Source organism: Protopterus annectens, chromosome 3.part0 (assembly GCF_019279795.1).
Source record: "Protopterus annectens isolate FY-2018-M chromosome 3.part0, PAN1.0, whole genome shotgun sequence".
Lineage (NCBI taxonomy): Eukaryota > Metazoa > Chordata > Ceratodontiformes > Protopteridae > Protopterus > Protopterus annectens.
The window spans coordinates 68,468,025-68,488,627 of record NC_056731.1 but is presented as its reverse complement, the minus strand read 5'-3'; the positions used below and the strand labels follow the sequence as shown (position 1 = coordinate 68,488,627).

The 20,603-nt window shown below is 41.8% G+C and overlaps 1 protein-coding gene across 1 annotated transcript in view; it reads right to left on the bottom strand.

Annotated features, from left to right (window-relative positions):
• The window catches only part of ANKS6 (ankyrin repeat and sterile alpha motif domain containing 6), a 1,232,679-nt gene that overhangs the window by 687,775 nt on the left and 524,301 nt on the right, over nucleotides 1-20,603 (bottom strand). Inside the window, exon 6 of the mRNA XM_044064590.1 lies at nucleotides 6,420-6,526. Coding sequence (XP_043920525.1) covers nucleotides 6,420-6,526 — 107 coding nt within the window. The remainder of the gene's footprint in view (nucleotides 1-6,419; nucleotides 6,527-20,603) is intronic.

Sequence of the window (20,603 nt, the reverse complement as noted above, 5' to 3'; positions counted from 1 at the left end):
AATGGGCACGTTCTGGCCCAGTGGACTTCCCGGTAATCAAACTGAAAATAAATAAAAGAATGAACCTTGAGAAAGGTGTTGAGCAAAGAGGTATCCAGAACAGGTCCCCAAGTGCCCTCCTTTCAAGAAACCAGAAACATTCTGGAGTAGAATCCCTGCCCTACTTGGGAAGGAGGACAGGCTGAATAGTTCCCTTCACCAGCAGGGGCCCAAGAACCTCTGAGAAATAAGGAAGTTTTCTCAAGGAGGTTGAGGAATCCCTGAAAAAGAAGGGAGAGACTTCCACACCATGAAGTAAGCCTGATGGATGATGGACAGAACGCAAGAATCTGAGGTGATGAGTTGCCAGCTTAGAATAAAGAGGGAGAGCTGAAGAGACAAGGGGAATCTGACCAAGGGTGGGGGGTAAAATGTCAAAGAGGGGCAGGTTTGTCAGAATAAAAGAGGCAAATGCCGGACAAATACTGCAAAACCTATGGTCATGCGTGGCCCCCAAGCAAAACAAACATTGGCTGTGGTGATCCTTATGGGGAATTTGTCTCCCACAATTGCATGTTCCCCTACTGGATGACATTAATCACAAATATAAAGAAAGCAACTAAAAACAAGTGAAAACACCCCAACATGGCACTTACCTGAGCCAAGGTACACCAGTGCAACACAACACAGACTCGGGCGATCAGGCCGACAATCAAAGGATGACGTTCGGACTGGCAGCAAGAAGTTCTGAGGAGGTTATGTCCCTTTTATGCCCTACGCTATGAGAGGAGAGTGACGTACAGCATACCCTACAGCAACCTAAAGGCTTTGATATACTGTCCAGATGTCAGGTTGCCTTGCGGGCTAAATCCCATGTGATAAGAATACTGCAGCAGTGAATGGAAGGACATCTGAACAATGGCAGGGAGACACGTTAGTGGAAAGTGAAAGACAAACAGCAAAGTCAAAGAAAGCTCACAATTCTCCACATGGAAAAGACGGGCCTTTTCTTTCTACTGCTGATATGAGTGGCTCCATTACGTTCTGCAGGTTTTTCATTGCTTCTTTTCACAGTGAGAAAGACTGACCTCTAAGGTAAACACATGTTCTCCAGAAGATAATAAACCCTGGAATTCACACTTAACAATAGCAGAATTACATCTGCAGAACGTTAACAGGAATTACCATTACAGGTCCCAAACTACAGACACAGTCAGGGTATTTGTCATTTAAAACACGGCTCTGTGCAGCTTCAGCAAAGGAAGTTAAAGAGTGAACTGTGGCACAAATCAAAATGTAAAGCTTCCTAAAAGAAAGGCACACAAAGTCAAACAAGGTTAGGAAAGGGGAAAGAAGAACAGAGTAGGGATGCCCATGTTTTAAAATATCTTGCACTATTAACGGTGACGTTGCCAAAGCTAATAGTGGTAGAGTCCCCTGTTAGATAGACCCAAATTATCCACAATATGCTTACAGAAGACAGTGCACATTCTTGTCAGATATATGAAGACTGCTAAAGGGAAATTCCACTAAGGACGTGTGTCCATTTCAGCATTAACATTATTTAAACATTCAAATAAACCAGACTCTTCGGCTAGAACTGAAACTACATTTGACATGTTCTTTAATGTTTGTCCCACTAGGCCTCTGGCCTATTTTCTTAATTTTTGTGCTTTGTGCAGATGGGGCATTTTGGTCAGGGAACTGAAAAACTTCCATTGCTCTTCTTTCTGGTATGTGCTATGTGATGTTTAACAGACACCTGATGTAAAACCTGTTATTCTATCAACTGTATTAGTTTGTAACAGCAACATTTAAAAATTGTCCCTATTTTGGGGCATTTGTCCCAGCTTTCTTTATGCCTTTGTCCAGATTTCTTTTTCTAAGAGGTTGAGAGGTATGGATAATGCCTGTTACTTAACTGTGCAGTAAACGCTGCATTCATTTTAGGTGAACTTAGAGATGACACCATTAAATAAATAAATAAATAATAAATCAGTGGTTTGTTTGTACATGTTCTTTAAACTTATTGTCATGCAAACACTTGCTGATTTGGGTTCTTTAAGCCACAAGGTGCTTTACATCTGCTTTAACTTCAGATGATTTATTCATTTACTTCGGAATCATTACTGATTGCACACAACAGCACTGTTTTCTTCTGTGTTACCCACTTCTGCATCTATAGTTTCTGTATTCCATACATTTTTTTTTTTACCAAAGACTAAATCATTATCGACAGCTTGGTTATCAGGTTGAATCGAGTAAAGTGGACTAACTCAATAGATCTGTATGTTCCATTTATACATTACAGCTGTTATTCCTTCACATCTCAAACAAAATAAGCTCATACTTAATGTAACAGCAAAACTATAGACTCATCAACATTCGTGCAGTACACTTGATCTTGCATTCCAGAAAGCAGGTATACCATGTATTAGATCCCAAGTACTTGCAGTCAACATTAAACAGTGGTAAATACCAAGACTAAAACACACTGTAATAGAAAAAAAATGTAGACACACATGCACACCTTAAATCAGGTGCCTCTAGGCACACATAAAAGAAGACCAATCTTAAACAACCAAACTCAGTTGCTGAAGAAACAGCACATAAAGAAATATAATACAGTCACGCTCAAAACCTTAGTCTCTAAATTTGTGGTTAGAAAAGGAGACTGCGCATACACAAATTTTATTTCCAAAAAATACTGAATTTTGGAAAAAGGAATTAGGAATGCAGAACAATCCTACAATGCAATCAGTGTGGTAGTGCATGTTTCGCATGAAAGAGAATTCATCACATAGCCCAAATTTTACTGAATCCCTGATTCTGAATGTGAAATAAATGAAATTTAAAGAAACTGAAGCATGTAAGTACGTGCACAATATTCTGAATACTCCTTCCTTATGCCAGCGGGTTTTCCATCCCCTTCCCATACAACAATTTCCTTAAAATGCATAAGATTCTTAATGCACTCAAGTCTCTCAACAACAGGTACTGTTATGACTCTGTCATAGTCCATGTTGGCGTGACTGACTTGAGACATATCTCCCTGGACTATATGAAGAGAGACATGATTGAGCTCGCTGATTATGTGTCCCAGGCAACTATGTCCCTAGCCTTAAACAGCATTCTGCCATCACCCAGAATGATGCCTCAATATAAACAGAAAATGACTGACTAACAATTGGCTTACGTTCTGCTGTCACTTGAGGGGGATCCAGTACCTGACAGCCTGGGAAGATATGATCGACAGACCACAATGTTTTGCCAGAGATGGCCTGCATCTGTCTCACCTGGGCTTCAGCCTTCTGGCAAAGGCTCTTGCCTCCCTCATAGTGCCTTTTTCAGGAAAAGTGACGAGGTTAAAACTACCAACATAAAAAATTCAACAAAACACAAATTAAAGGTCATGCTGCTAAATGCTAGGAGTCTAGACATCAGACTGCACTCATTGCAAGCATTCTTAACCCTGGAAAATGCTGACATCTGTGCAGTCACAGAAACCTGGTTCAAAGCTGCAGAGAGCACCCCAGCCTTACCTGGTTATTCATCCTATCACACATTCAGACACCAAACTGTGGGTAGTAAAGCCAAAGGAGGTGGAGTTTCAATATACATTAAAGACAAACACACCTCCAGGCTGGTCAAACAGTATGATGCACAGGAGACACTCCAGGTGCATTTAACCACTGATAAGATCCCAATTCAAATCATAGCTAGCTACCGGCCCCCAAATCTGACTCAAGATGCCCAATCAGCCTAACTGGACCTGTTCGACTCTATAAACAGTCAACCCTTTACCCTGATCCTGGATGACTTTAACTACCCAAACACAGACTGGAAGAACTACTCATGCCAGAACACAAATGCCCAGAGATTCCTCGATTTTATCAATGGAAATGCCTTGGAACAGCTAGTCGATACCTCCACAAGAGGTGATAACATCTTGGACTTGGTATTAACCAACATAAGTAACCACTGCAGCATCACTACAGTATCATCATACCTGGTAAGATCCAACCATAATGCAGTCACTTTTGAAGTCACCATCTCCCCCAACCCCCTTCTGGCTAAGGTCAGACATAAAAACTTCTCCAAAGCTAATTACAGCCTCCTGACGGATGGTATAAACAGCTTCACAGCCCCTCCCCCAATGTAGGAACTGGCACCAATATCCAAAACTACACCAAAGCACTATACGAGCATTTATATAGATGCATGGAATCAGGAATACCTGACAGGAGTAAATCATCCTCCACAAGGAAGAGTAAACCTGTCTGGTGGACATTTGCAATAAATAAACTCTATAACAAAAGGAAAAAATTGCTGTCCAACACCAAGAAGGAGCAGGTGCCCAACTGGAAGCAATGTCTCCTCAGCCTGAACAAGCAAATAAGAGCACTAGTGAAATCCTCCAAAGCAAACTTAAGAGTCCAAATTGGCCACATCTACTAGAGACAATAATAAGGCCTTCTTCACATATGTCCGCAACCTCAAAGGAAGCACCCAGATCTGTTCAGAACTGGTGGTCAAGAACACCACATATACAAATGCCATAGATATAGCAAACTTGCTGGCTGACAGATTCAGCAAAAACTTCATCCCTCTGTCCCCTCATCAGTAAATCAGGACATCCCCATTACCCGACTCCTTCCCTTTGTATCTAGAGAACAGGTCATCACTGCTCTCTCAAAGGCAAAAAATATAGCTTCCACGGGACCTGATAATATCACAGGCTGCATCCTACGTGAACTCAGGCAAGAACTTGCAGCACCATAAGGCTCCCTATTCAAAAAAAGTTTGAGTACTGGCTTCATCCCAGCTGAGTGAAGGCAGCCACTGTCATCCCTCTGCACAAAGGTGGAGCATCTACAGATCCAGGAAATTATAGACCCATCAGCCTAACTAGCCTGATCTGCAAGGCCATGGAACAGATTATCATGGACCTCATTAACAAGGACATTGGCAATCTCCAAACACTCGATTCCACAGAGTTTGGGTTCATCATGGGTAAGTCATGTGTGTTAAGTTTGATCGACTTTTTGAGACAGTCACCAAAGCCATGGACAAGGGGAAGACGGTGCACACTGCCTTCTTGACCTGGCCAAATGCTTCAACACTATTCCCCACTCAGGCATAATAGATAAACTCTCTCAACTAGGCATCAATCCATATGTTACCTGATGGGTAAGCAAAACTGCTCGCTGATAGAACCCACCTAGTCAAAATGGGGAAAGTCACCTCAAGGAGTAGACCCATAGCAAGCTGCGTAACCCAGGGTTCGGTCTTGGGGCATCTGCTATTTGGAATATACTTTTCTGAGGTGCAGGCCAAAACTAGTGGGCTATGGCTGACCAAGTTTGCAGATGACTGCAAGCTAGGTGCTGTCATCAATTCCCCTAGTGATGTGGACATCCTTGAAGTGGGTCTCACTCAGACAAATGATTGGTGCCAGAAACATGGCCTCAAGCTGAACATCAAAAAATACATCATCATCTTCCCCTTTGGGAAGAGTGATGTCCCCACAAATTATCACATTAATAACAATGTCCTAAGCCCCCAATCAGTCGTAATGGATTTGGGCACCCAGGTTGATAGCAACCTGACTTTACACCATCATGTTGCTTCTGTTGTATGGAAAGCCTTCTACATAGCTCACCTCATAAGTAAGGGTATCTCATCCAGGGACAAGGAGGTCATAACATCCCTGTATTCTTCCCTTATAAGGCCCATTATTGAGTACAACTCCCCTTTCGGCATGTACCTCGCAAAGCGCATGCAGCAGCTGGAAAGACCACAGAGGTTCCTCACCATGAGAATCCAGGGCCTCAAACATCTAACATACACAGGCTAAAAAGTCCTATTTCTCTACTCAGTTTCATACAGACTCCTTAAGAGGTGACCTTTGTCTGGTATACAAGGTGATCACAGACCCTGCCTTGATAGAACTGCTGCATGTTCGCAAGTCAAGCTCCACTCGAGTAACCATAATGCGCAGCCTCAACCTAGTCTGTGACATCAACAGGACTTGTTGGCGGGATAGATGTGTGTCCCAAAGACTCTCCCATCTGTGAAATAGACTCCCTCTCCACGTCAAGCAGAGTACCTCTTTACCCCTTTTTAAGCGCAACCTAGATAACTGGATGGGAGACAGAAAATACACCCCTGGAATTCCACCCATGTCCCTTCTGGATAGGAGCATCGGGTGCTAACTTATCTAAACATGGGCTAAATTCTTGGCTAGGCTTACAAGGGTCTCAGGGCCAATAGCCTAGTAACCGCCTATGATCCTATGAATTCTTTTAATGTAAAACATAAACAGTACATGTAATACCTACTATAATAAAAATTTGTTTAAAAAAAAAAAGCAAAGTTAAACAAAAAACATTTTAATTTCAAGTTGTTTGAAACTTGCCAAAGTGATTTTAAGTACTAACCTGGATCGTTAAGCAGCATAACCAAGTCAAAGGCCGTGTACCCATTCTTTGCCCGCAAATTTACATTTGCTCCTTGGTGCAACAGATACTTCACAACTTCCTTGTTTCTTAATAAAAGAAAATATATACTTTATTGTAAAACCCATGATTAAAATGAACAGCTACATTGAATTCATCCTGTACATTTATTTTCATACCAGAAAACACTGAACTTTCTTCTTCCGATCCATTACAACAAACACAAAGTGGTTTATGCAAGTAATAATATCCTAATTACATCAAAACAGAATTAGACTACAACTAGACTACTACCTCCCACATTTGGATGACTTTGTGTTTCAGTCTTCCAGCCCTTAATGCTAGGTGCTTGCTTTATCAAGGACATACAAAAAAACAGTAAATTCTCAGTTAACCGGCATCCATGGGGATTGGTAGATGCCGTATTAGTGTAGTTTCTGGCTGCTTGAGAGTTACTATTAAAAATAGACCTGACAAATACTGTACCCTATACCATAAACACTGTATTGATTTGATTTTAATATTGAAATACAGTAATTAAAAGCCTGGCTGGAATAATAATATTTTAAACATATTTCCGCTAGAATGGAACGGTTCCTTATTTCCGCAAAACAGTTTTCAGTGGCATGGTGACTGGATTGGAACTGAATAAACTGAACAGACAGAGAGAGAGTGAAGAGAGTGAATGCATGAATGAAAGAAGAACATCTGTGTGTGAGAGCTTGGAGAGATGTATGAAAGCTAAAAAGTGTGTGTGTGTGTGTGTGTGTGTGTGTGTGTGTGTGTGTGTGTGTGTGTGTGTGTGTGTGTGTGTGTGTGTGTTGTGTATGTGAGATTAGAGAGAGAAACAGTGAATGCATGTATGAAAGCAGAAGCGAAAGTGTGTGAGAGATCGGAGAGATGCATGAAAGCTGAACAGAGTGTGTGTGAGAAATCGGGGAGAGAAAGAGTGAGTGAGTGAGTGCATGTATGAAAGCTGAAGAGACTGTGTGCCTGTGTAAGATTGGAGAGAGAATGTGCAATCTGATGCAAACTGACTATGGAGCGAATGTTGACATTTTAGCGATTTGACTTGCTTGGTTTGAACTTGTTCTCTGGATGGGGAGAGAGGGACTTTATTTGTATCTTCCTTTTTAAAACTCAAACTCTAAAAATGTAAGGTATGTTTCTGCAGGGGGAAAAAGAAAGTGCAACACATGAAAAACTGAATTGTTCATACTATACTGTATTTCTTAGATTTTTCTTTATCTGGCTGCTTAAGTTCTGGTTAACAGAGTTTACTGTACACTGCAAGTAACATGGCAGGTTGATCAGATACATAATTTTTTATTTAGTTATTTTATTTTACATTTGTTGACCAGGAGAGTCCGACTGTTTACATGTCCATTTTCAGTGGAGGCCCTGGGAGAAAAGCTCCACAAATCAATTACAAGCAATTATAAGGAGTATAAACAGCAGCAAATAGAAGTTATGTCCTTACCATAACGTTCCATGTGGAGTGTTCATCTCGCCTTTGTTCTTACACATGGGTTCGGAGCCGATCCTCGGCTCCGTGTCGGCCGCTTGCAAGCTCTGCATCGAGAAGAAGCTCGAGACAACCTAATACCCACAATCCCCCTCTGCCTTTACCTCAGATCTAGTTTGCAAGCAAACCAGTAGTCAGAGAGAGCACACTCATGCCAATATCCCATATGCACAAAAACTAAGAGTCTATATATATATATACATATACACACATATATATACATGTCAACTATATACACAACAACTGCAATGCAGAAGCATAATGCCCCAGACCAGGCACCAAACTGAACGTTCTTCCTAAGGGCGGGAGGGTGGGAATGTAACAACAAAGGCGAGATGAACACTCCACATGGAACGTTATGGTAAGGACATAACTTCTATATGTGATAGTGTTCAATCTCGCCGTTTGTTCTTACACATGGGTAGCGTCCTAGCTCCTTGTTCCTGAGGAACTCACGGAAGGACGTTCTTGAGCACAGTGGAACCAAAGGTTGCCCTGTCCCTAGAAACTTTGTCTACCTTATAATGAGAAATGAATGTATGTGGCTTAGACCAAGTAGCAGCCGCTGAAATAGCGTCTAGTGGTAGGCGGGCTGCATGAGCCAGGGATGTAGACACTGACCTTGTGGAATGTCCTTTGGGTTTGTGCAAAAGAGTTTGATTTGAAGAATCATAGACATAGATGATACAATCAGTTAACCACTTAGAAAGAGTTCTTTTGGTAACGGTACTCCTTTCCTGTTATCAGCAAAGGCTACAAAAGTTGATCAGATTTTCTGTGATCTTTGTTCTATCCAAGTAAAACCTTAGCTGTCTGTGAACATCTAATTTGTGCAACATATACTCCATTTTATTGGAGTGATTCTTGAAGAAAGTGGGTAATTCAATGGACTGATTAATATTATTAATAGAACAAACTTTAGGAAGGAAGGATGAATTAGTGCGAAGAGAAACTCTGTCAGAGTGAAAGATCAAATAAGGGTGCTTAATGGAGAGCTTGAAGTTCAGATACTCGCCTAGCGGATGTAATGGCTACCAAAAGAGAGTCTTCCATGACAAAAATTTCAATGGGCAAGAGGAGGCTGGTTCAAAGGGGCAGCATTAACTTAGATAACAATAAGTTTAGACTCCAAGGTGGCGTAGGAGATCTAATTGGTGGTCTAATATGAAAAGCCCTTTTAAAAGGCTTTACAAAGTCTGTGGGCCATAACAGGAGCCCCACATTCTTCCACATGGAAATTAGAAATGGCAGCCAATTGAACTCTTAATGTGGCAGGAGAAGCACCCTGATGGAACAATTCTGTTAAAACTCTAATATTTTATTCAAAGGAGCTATGACAGGGTCCACTTGCTGTGTATTGCCCAGAATACAAAGCGCTTCCATTTACTAGTATATGTTTTAGTAGTGGAAGCTTTATGAGAAGCCACTAAAATATTCTGAACTGCAGGCGAAAGAAGATCAGACCTGGCTAAGTTGGGAATTGGAGCAGCCAAGCTGCTAGATGGAGGGAGAAGAGCGAGGGTGGGAGCCCCTGGAGTGAGTCAATAGATCTGGCTCTGGGTCCAGGATCCAGGGTCCCCGAATGCAGTGTGTCATGAGGAAGGAAACCAAATTTGACGAGGCCAGAATGGGGCAATGAGGATTATTGTCCTGTGTAGGTTTTGGCTTTCTGGAGAAACTTTGATATCAGGGAAGGGAGGAAATGCGTACAGGAGTCCCGGGGCCAATCGTGAATCAGTGCATCCCTGGGGACTTCCCTGGAGGGTAATAGGGCAAAGTAGCTCCTGCATTTGGCGTTCATTGGAGGCAAACAGATCGCAGGAAGGCTGGCCCCGTCGAAAAATCTTTTTCGCAACTGACTGTTTAGGGACCACTAGATGCGGTAACAGTATTGCTCTGCTCAGCCTGTCGGCTATGACGTTGGATGACCCCGGGATGTGCGTTGCTATCAGAAAGCGACCCGTGGACTCCGCCCATTGCCAGATTCTCATGGCCTCTCTGCATAGCTGATAGGACTTGGTTCCCCCTTGCTTGTTTATGTACCAGACTACCGACATGTTGTCCGTCTGAACTGCAATAGTTCCCAGAGGAAGAAGGGGAGCAAAGTGTTGCAACGCTAGAAACACTGCCCTCAACTCTAGAACATTGATGTGCAGATTGTACTCTAAATTGGTCCATTCGCCTTGGACTGATGCCCCCCCCACCCTATCAGGGAAGCGTCCGTGGTCACCGTAACTGTAGGCGTGGGTAGCACAAATGGTCTCCCCTTGGAAAGGTTGCACGTCTGAAGCCACCAGTTTAGGTGTGTTTTGCATGTGTTCATTATAAGAATCTCGTGTGTTAGAGGTAGTTGTTGGAACGACCATTGTGCAAACAGTAGCCATTGTAGGACTCTCATGTGCAGTCTTCCCAAGGGTATTGCAATAAGAGAAGCTGACATGAGTCCCAAAACCTTCAGTACTAGTTTTGCTGGGGATTTCCTGGACAAGAGAAGAAGACGTATGTGAGTCTGAAGTGAAAGTATCCTTTCTGGAGGAAGTCTTAGAATTAACTGATGTGTATTTAATTCGCTCCTATGAATAAGATACTCTGTGATGGCTGTAGTAAGGATTTTCGAAGTTTACGGAAATTCCTAGGTGAATACACAGTTGAAGAGTATAGTCTTTGGCCTGTACTAGTTGGCTGGGTGGTGGCAGAAAGGAGCCAGTCGTCCAGATCACGGAAACACCTGGAATCCTTGGCGTCTCAAGTGAGATGCTACCACTGCCATGCATTTGGTGAAGACCCTGGGGGCTGAGGTCAGACCAAAGGGCAGGGCTCGAAACTGAAAGTGACTGGCACCCAGCCGGAAGCGCAAATGATCTCTGGATGCCCTGGCCATTTTGATGTGGTAGTATGCATCCTTCAGATCTATTGAGCACATCCAGTCGTCCTTCTGTAAGAATGGAAGGATCGATTGAAGCGTGACCATTGAACTTTTCTTTCTTGACGAAGGTATTGAGGTCGCTTAGGTCCAGAATGGGCCTCCAGTCCCCTGTTTTCTTTGGAACTAAAAAGAACCTTGAGTAAGTCCCGAATCCTTTCTGGTCTGCTGGGACTGGTTGGATGACTCTTTTTTTCTAGCAGCTTTGAAATTTCTATAGCTGCTGGCTCTCGCAGATGGGGCGGTACATCTGGGAGACTTTTCTTTGGAATGGGATGGGAAAGAAATGGTATATTGTAACCTCTGGTAACCACACTTTTTACCCACTTGTCTGTAGTTATGTTTTGCCAGGCCTGAGGGTATAAAGCTAAGCGACCCCCGACTGCCTCCAGAGCAGGACAGTCAGGCCTCCTCTCAGGAGTGCTGGAAAGGTTTACCAGGGAGTGTATCCCTGTCACCTTGATTCTGCGGACCCCCTCTGCCGCCAGGGCGGCGTCTTCCACCTCTGCCCCTCCTCTGCCTCTAGAAGGGCATCACCCTGTGTGCCTGGGAAAGATCCTTGGGGTTTTCGAAACCACATTTTTCCACCACGTTGCCCTTTGGGGTACGGTCTGGTTGGGGTGGAAAAACGGACTCCGACAGCAGAGTCTTTCCCTCCTGCTCACACCGGGTAAGGGTCTCCTTTACTTTGGGGCCAAAAAGAGTGGCACCGTCAAATGGGGCGTTAGTAAAGGAAGACTTGAAGGCTTCCGCAAATGAACATAAGCGCATCCAGGATTGTCTGCGAAGAGCAATCGCTGAAGCTGCTGCCCTACTCGAACCTTCGGCTGCATAAGAGATCAGCCTCATGGATGAGTTCACAATGGATGTAAGGGTATTAAGCTTTGAGGATTTGGATGCCTGGTCTGAAGCATCCAGAGCCTCCTGAAAGGAAGGTTTTAATAACCCCCTGTCCATGAGTTTCCTGCGCCTATCTGTCATGACCCTCCCACTAAAAGAGTGACAAATTGAACAGTCCTCTTGTAAGTGGAGAGGGCCAAGGCAGTAGACACAGGAACTACGGTTGTCAGTAACTGACATTTTTTGGCCACACTGGCAACGTTTAAAGCCTGATTTAATTTTCTCAGACATCTTACAGGTAAGAGAAAAAGTCAAGTCCAGTAGAGAGACAAATCCAGTAGAAACAAAGTCGAATCCGATATAAAGTCAGTCCGGTTGTCAAATTTTAAGTAAGGGTGGAAGGCCCGAAAAACCTTAACCAGTTTAAGTAAACTTAACGGTACCGAGAATTAACCTTACCACACACACATACACAATGCCTACCAAAAAGTACTTTTAGAACAAATTCTACTTCAAATATAACAAAATAAGTTATATCTTATCTGAAGTCGCTCGAGCTAGATCCCAGTGATGCGAACGCAGCAGCGGCAAACTAGATCTGAGGTAAAGGCAGAGGGGGATTGTGGGTATTAGGTTGTCTCGAGCTTCTTCTCGATGCAGAGCTTGCAAGCGGCCGACACGGAGCCGAGGATCGGCTCCGAACCCATGTGTAAGAACAAACGGCGAGATTGAACACTATCACATTCATATTTACACAGACAGTACATAAGCATGAAAATTAAAACTAGATACACAGAATACAAAAAAAAATCCTTTATGATTTTTACAGTTAGAATGAGCCAATACATAAGTAAGAAGAATTACAGAATAAGATACAAAGGTGAGAGTTGCATCTTGAAAGCTGCATCTTTTACAATTTTATAAAGTTAGATTATGTACAAGTTTAATGTACACAAGTTTATAGCAATAGGTAAAACAACAGAGTTGAGTGGCAAGATATATAGACCAAGTAGAAATGCAAGTGTACAGACGGAGAAAGAAAAGAAAATTATAAAAAGTTGTGCCTAGCAGTGTTTTAGTCCCCTGTATGTACAGGTACTAACTGAGAGGCCAGTTGTAGAGATGACACTGTGAGGAAGCTGGAAATTAAAAAAGCTGTAGCTCCTCTTAGTGGTACAGTTCTGAAACAGAGACCAGGAGATTAGAGAAGAGGGTGGATAATGCAGTCTTGAGTTTCAAGACTATTACAATAACAAAATTTCAAAACTGTCCAACAATCCATTTTCCAGGGGTCTCTCAAATAAACAGGTAGAAAGTTTTTGTACATCAGTCATACCAGAAATACCACTCTGCATCAGTACAGTCAACAGGCTATTAAGTGACCATCGAAGGTAAATAAAATCCCACATAACTTGGTATCTGGGCTGCAGCATGAAATCAAGGAATGATAAATGAATGTGCTAAACTCCTGGTAACAACCTTATACTACTTAAAACAAACAACTGAGTAAGGAACCTTCAAAAACAGTGATAATTCAAGTCCAGATGACTAATTCCCATGTCACATTTTTTTTAATTTAATCTCATTATAACATACGTTATCTACTTGCAAAGAAACTCACTTTTATATGTACAGGAAATTCTCAGTTAACCGGCACCCATGGGGATTGGTAGATGCCGGATAACTGTATTTTCTGGTTGCTTGAGAGTTGCCATTAAAAATAGGCCTGACTAATACAGTACCCTATGCTATTTATTTGGTTTGACTTTTTCTTAGGTTGGAGAGAGAGGGAATTTATTCCTACCTTCCTTTTAAAACTCTAAAAATGTAAGGTATGTTTTTGTGTGTGTGTGTGGGGGGGGGGGGGCAGAAAGTGCAACACATGAAAATTGTACTGTATTTCTTTGATTTTTTTTTTTCTGGTTGCTTCAGTTTCAGATAACTTGAGAGTTTACTCTATTCCTTTAATGGTACATTTTCTATTTGTTAATTAATTTCATAATTTCAGAGAAAGTTTAAAGTGCAACATACCCCCCCCCCCCCAAAAAAAATAAATAAATAAATAGAGAGAGTAAAACAATTTACCGTGGTTGAGCAGAAGAATCAATAAAAGTACTATGTGCCAAGTTTTGGAAAAATAATTAGATTGTTAGCATTAGAGCTCCGAGAGGGCATCATAAATCTTCAGTTCTTGTTATACACAAAACACAAAAGATGGTATATCATACCCATCTGTTTTAACTTCTTGCAAATGCTAGAATAATCCAGAGCATTTTTTATGAAACATACACATTTTATTTGATCTGAAACAACTACCAATGCTTTCATCTGTCCTGATTGGTCTTTTGAAATATTGTATTCCTTTCTAATAAGGTTTCATTTTTGCCAGTTTTGAAAGAGGTATCTTTGATATTTACTGACAGACGAGCAATCCAAAATGGCTGTTAAAAAGTTTGGTATTGTATAAGTGTCTAGAATCTTAAAGGACCAAATAATTCATCTACTTTTGTTTTGAATACCAAGACTGATGCAGTAGGTCTAAATGCCACAAATCAGTTTCAGATTTTAGTAACTCCTACGTAAAATGACCTTATATTCAATATTGTTCATAGTGTTGTCAATATGACGGAAACTACTTTCAGAAGCATTAAGGGAGTTGTCCTTGACATGCCAAGTTTAAGACTGGAACAAACAGCACAACTTCAAGAGGCTTTATACACCTTAACTAAGTTTTCCCCACAACAGTATGTTGTACACAGAGACTTCCAGGATGGCTGCACTCTGAGTTGCAACTTAATTACCGGCCCATTAGCTTGACAAGCCTTATCTGCAAAGCCATGGAGAGGATCATAATGGACCTCATAAATAAAGACATAGGGAATTTGCAGACTTTGGATCCAACCCAGTTTGGCTTTGTCAAAGGCAGATCATGCCTTTTAAACTTGGTTGACTTTTTCGAAACAGTCACCAAAGCCATTGATGAGGGAAAGGCAGTCCATACAGCCTACCTCGATCTGGCTAAGGCCTTCGATACAATACCCCATTGGTATCATTGAAAAACTCATCAGCTTAAATGTCAACCCATACATCACAAGATGGGTTGCAAACTGGCTGAGTGACAGAACCCACAGGGTCAGAGCTGCTGGCGCCATGTCAGACTCAAAGCCTGTCACAAGTGGTGTCCCACAGGGCTCAGTCCTGGGCCCACTCTTGTTTGGCATCTACTTTTCGAAGTACAAGCAAACACAGGAGGGTTATGGCTGACAAAGTTTGCAGATGACTGCAAACTGGCCATAGTAGAAAACACATCTGACACAGATATCCTTCAGAAGGGTCTCACAGAAGCGGATAACTGGTGCCAGAGCCACGGCCTAAAGTTAAATGCCAAAAATGCATAGTCATACCCTTGGGAAAAACAAGGTTACCCCTAGCTACCAAATAGGTGGCAATCCACTGAGCACAGAAGAAGTTATCAGGGACCTGGGGACCCAGGTTGATAGTAGTCTGTCATTCGACACCCATGTAGCTAAAGTAGTTAGGAAGACCTTCTACATTGCCCACCTTATCATGAAGGGATTCTCATCTAGATCAAGGAGGTCATAGTCTCCTTTACTCATCACTCATCAGACCAATGATTGAGTACAATGCCCCATTGAATGTATCTGACCCGACACTTGCAGCAGCTGGAGAGGCCACAAAAGTTCCTCACCAAAAGGATAAAGGGTCTCAAAATCTGTCCTATGCTGCCCGACTGAAAGAACTCCAGCTCTATTCAGTAAACACGCTTGCTCAGAGGTGACCTTTGCCTAACATACAAGGCCATGTCAAACCCAGATTTGATGAATATGCTTCACCTCAAAAATCTAGATCCATCAGAGCCACAAGGCGGAGACTTAAACCTTGACACGGCTATTAATAGGGCGTGCTGGAGGGATAAATTCATCACCCAAAGACTCCCTATGCTGTGGAACAAAATCCCGGTACATGTGAGGCAGAGCACCTCGCTGGCCTTGTTCAAGAGAAATCTTGACCAATGGATGGGAGATCGCAGATATACCCCAGGGATTACCTCAGTGTCACTGCTCGACAGAGGCACAGAAAAATAATGGGTATAGTTCCCCATACTAAAGGGGTGGCCTAAGCCACAAAACGATGGGCTAGGCTTGTAAATGCCCTCGGGCAGATAGCCTAGTATGAACCTATGAACCTATGAACCTAAGTTCAGTTCTGCCTGTGTGAAAACAGAAACTCGCAAAATAGTGCCAGCGAATTTCTCTTTTGGGGTAAATTTCAGTAACTGGCTTGTAACTGTACTGCCTAGATGCTGGCAAAAAAGAAAGTAAGGGAACCTGAAAGAAAATCAGTCAGTAAAGGTGAAGAGAAAACTATAGCCAGGAAGAATCCTGCAGCTAAGCAAAAAGCAGTTCATGTTCCAGCATTGGTGCAAGAAATGACTTCCAGTAATGTAGGGGAAAAATAAGTTAAATGTGCTCAGAGCCGATTACAATAAATCAAACACTGAAGGAGTATATAAACTCAAATAATAAAAAAAGCTGGAAAAAATGGAAGAAGCTTCCAATAGATACACAGATAAGCTGATAAAACTGTAAAAAAAAACAGAGGGTGACATGAAGAAAAGGCTGGCTGAAGAGAGGTTTCAAACAAATAAGAGTTAAAGAAAAGAGCACATAAGGAAAACCATGAGATTTTCTGCTGTGCTAGATAAACTGGAAAGAACAGATTGTATTAATTTTATGAAAGCACAAATAAGCTATTGGACTGGTATCCCACAACAAGAGTTGATAATTGAAAGGGCACATTGTGTGTATTTTTCAAACATGGCCATCAGAAAGCAACCTAGACCTTTAATAGTAATGATGCAATCCTATCAGCAGAATGAAAGAGAGAATTCTAATAAAACCGTGGCAGAAGGACAAAGTACTAAAAGTGGGAGACAGAGTGTTTGTGGAAAATGATTACTCACTGTACACCAGGCAGAAGAAGAGTAAATTTATCCCAGCAGTCAGGGAATGCTGAGAAACAGGAGTGAGATTAAAGCTGCTCTAATTAAGCTATTTTCAGAATATTTTTTTCCGGGCCAGTCGAAATCACTCTTTGATGCAGAACATATAAACTTACTTTTTTGTTAGACAAACTTTTATCAAACAGAATGGAATTTTGCTTCTTACTCTTCTTATAATAAAACCCGTAGACAGACTATGCCAGTGAAACCTTTTCCAGTGTTCCAAGGGAAAATGAGAGAAAAAGCACAAGAGGTGACAAGAAGTACTAGGAATACATTGGAAATGAAAGAGTGACTGCATTAAGGAGATGGATTTCAACAGGAAGAGTACCAGCAACTCAGACGTTGATGAATAAATGTGGGATTACAAAGCATTAATGAAGTATGACAGAACACAAAAACCTGGAAATATTGAACTTTTTTGACTTTGTTAAACTTGTAGGAGAATCCAAAGCATGTATCCTACTTCATATCAGGGATCTGATGAAGCGTACTTAGGGTACGCGAAAGCGCTTATCTATGCAATAAACCTGTTTTTACAATCGTGGTGGTCTGCTTCCAGTGTTTCTACCTTCATATCATTAATGTTTGGAAGAAGATTTAGGATAGGGGAAGACTAAAGAAAATGTCAACTGTAAGTAAAACAAAATATTGTTCTTAACAGTATTTTATAACATGTGCCATATATTGCATGCTATAAAGTAAAGATTTTTTATTTAAATTTTGTGTGTAATAGGAATACTAAAGTAAACAGGTGGCCCTATTTTTCCTTCTTCTTTCATTCTTTTTATTCAGTTTTAATAAATGCAAGAACAGGGTTCCACAGTCATAAGGGCCTGTAACTCAGACATTCTTCTTGCTGAAGTGATGGCTAGAAGTAAGGCTGTTTTCCAAGAGAGGAATTTTAACTCTGCTGTAGCAGCAGGCTCAAAAGGGGAAAGCGTGAGCTTCTCTAGTACAAAGTTAACATCCCAGGCAGGAGTGAGGACTCTCCTCAGGGGTCTTAAATTGTTAGCTCCTCTCAGGAACTGTTTGACCAGAGGGTGAGAGAAGAGGGGTGGCTCAGTATTGTAATGAGCTGAGATGGCAGAAGCATGAATCTTAATGGATGAGAAGGATAGGCCTTTGTGGAGCAGCTCTGCTAGATAATCAAGGATTTGAGGTAAGGTGGGCACGGCTGTGCCCTTTCCCTGAGACTGGCTCCAAGAACAGTATCTTTTCCACTTTTCTGAATAGGATTTCCTAGTACTAGGCCTCCTGGTCTCAAGGATGACATCCAGCACCTGTCTGCCGAGGGTTGCTGATGATGTGTTCAGGGAATAATCCAGGCTGCTATGTTCAGGGTTTGCAGCTGAGGATGCAAAATCTGGCCCTCCTGCTGGGACAGCAGAGAGGGGGTCTGATGCAGGTGCCAGGGTGGCACTGTTGTCAGACTGCGCAAAAGTGGGTACCAGCGCTGGCAAGGCCAGTCTGGTGCAATAAGGATTGTCCTTGGCCTGTCCTGTTTGATCTTGAGTAGTACTTTCGAGAGGAGGGGCAGAGGGTGAAAGGCATAGATTGAGAGGTTTTCCCATGTAAAAGAGAGGGCATCCACATTCCATGCTTGGCTGTGGGGAGTTCTGGTGCAAATTTTGCTCAAATGATGGTTCTGGGGGGGTGCAAAGAGGTCCATCTCTGGTGATCCCCATCTGTGGATTAGAAACCTGAAGGAACTGGGTTCCAGTTTCCACTCATTCGGGTCCATTAGATTTCTGCTTAAGTCGTCCGCCAGTGAATTTGCCTGGCAGGAACTGAGCTTGCAGGTGCATTTAGTTGCTCAAGGCTGTGTTCCACAGAGCCATGGCTAACCTGCATAGTGGGTAGGAATGAGTTCCCCCCTGCTTCTTACTCTTCTTATAATAAAGCCCGTAGACAGACTATGCCAGTGAAACCTTTTCCAGTGTTCCAAGGGAAAATGAGAGAAAAAAGCACAAGAGGTGACAAGAAGTACTAGGAATACATTGGAAATGAAAGAGTGACTGCATTAAGGAGATGGATTTCAACAGGAAGAGTACCAGCAACTCAGACGTTGATGAATAAATGTGGGATTACAAAGCATTAATGAAGTATGACAGAACACAAAAACCTGGAAATATTGAACTTTTTTGACTTTGTTAAACTTGTAGGAGAATCCAAAGCATGTATCCTACTTCATATCAGGGATCTGATGAAGCGTACTTAGGTGCAGCGCTTATCTATGCAATAAACCTGTTTTTACAATCGTGGTGGTCTGCTTCCAGTGTTTCTACCTTCATATCATTAATGTTTGGAAGAAGATTTAGGATAGGGGAAGACTAAAGAAAATGTCAACTGTAAGTAAAACAAAATATTGTTCTTAACAGTATTTTATAACATGTGCCATATATTGCATGCTATAAAGTAAAGATTTTTTATTTAAATTTTGTGTGTAATAGGAATACTAAAGTAAACAGGTGGCCCTATTTTTCCTTCTTCTTTCATTCTTTTTATTCAGTTTTAATAAATGCAAGAACTGGGCAGCCACGGTGGTGCAGCGGTTAGTATTGTCACCTCACAGCAAGAGGTCCTCTGGTTCGATCCTCGGCTGGGGTGCCTTCTGTGCGGAGTCTGCATGTCTTCCCTGTGGTCTCATGGGATTCTTCCTCCCACATCCCAAAGACATGCTGTTGGTGGATTGGACACTCTAAATTGGCCATAGGCATGTGTGTGCCTTCCGTGGAAGGTTGGGCGCCAGGCTGTCAACTCGACAATGTAAAACTCTGCCAATCATGAGCAGGCGGGTGATCCACTCTGATGACCCCTAACCAGAAAAAAGCCGAAAGAAGAAGAATAAATGTAAGAACTGCAATGTAAAAAGAGAAGAAAGCCTAGACAATAGAGCATGATGTAAATAAAATTGATATGCCTTTTCTTATTTTTGCATGGGGGAATGTCTGGATTAAGGCCCTTTGCTGATTTGACAACAAGTTTTAAGGGTTAGCAGAATAAAAGAACACTGAATACAGTGAAAACTGAACAGCATTTCTCTCTAGCACATAAATTGTTACAGTGGAATATATCTTTGTATCTGGTTCACATGTTTCTATGGAGACAATTGGATAAGGGGCAATAAAAACACAATATTTCTTTCCTTCAATGGCTAGGAAAGAATGTTATATGAAAGCATTTAAGTTATATTTTTTCATTTTGGAGAGCAATAAATATAATACAAAACAGACAGTACTTAGTGGAAGTAGAAGCACAGGTTATACAGTGAAATTCTAGCATGGATAACCTTCATTACAGGTATATTCTAGCCTATGAGTATGGCTGTCAAAATGGGACAATTGTTCCTACACGGAGAGTTAAACTTCATTATTTCAAGATGTACATAGTTTGTGTGTATTAATATTACATTAATAGGTTTTGGGGGGTATTTTGGAGGTGTGTGTTTTTTGTTTGAGGGTTTTCATTAAAACAAAAATTTTGTAAGATGTGACAAAGGTATATATATATTCTGTTCTCTGTTGCATACCGCTTTCTCAGAGGTGATCTCTAACGTACAGAATTGTTGAACATGCTCCATCTTAGCAAAACCAAATCTACTCCAGCTACACGCTCTAGAGATATAAACCTCAACAAAACAATGAATAGAACATGCTGGAGGGATAGATTCCCTTTGCAGAGACTTCCCATACTAAGGAACAGGGTCCCGATCTACATAAGACAGAGCCCCTCACTATCACTCTTCAAGAGGAACCTTGATGAGTGGATGGGTAACAGAAAGTTCACACCTGGGATCACACCAACAGCACTACTAGATAGGGGCCAAGGGTACTAGCTCCTAGTACAAGGGTC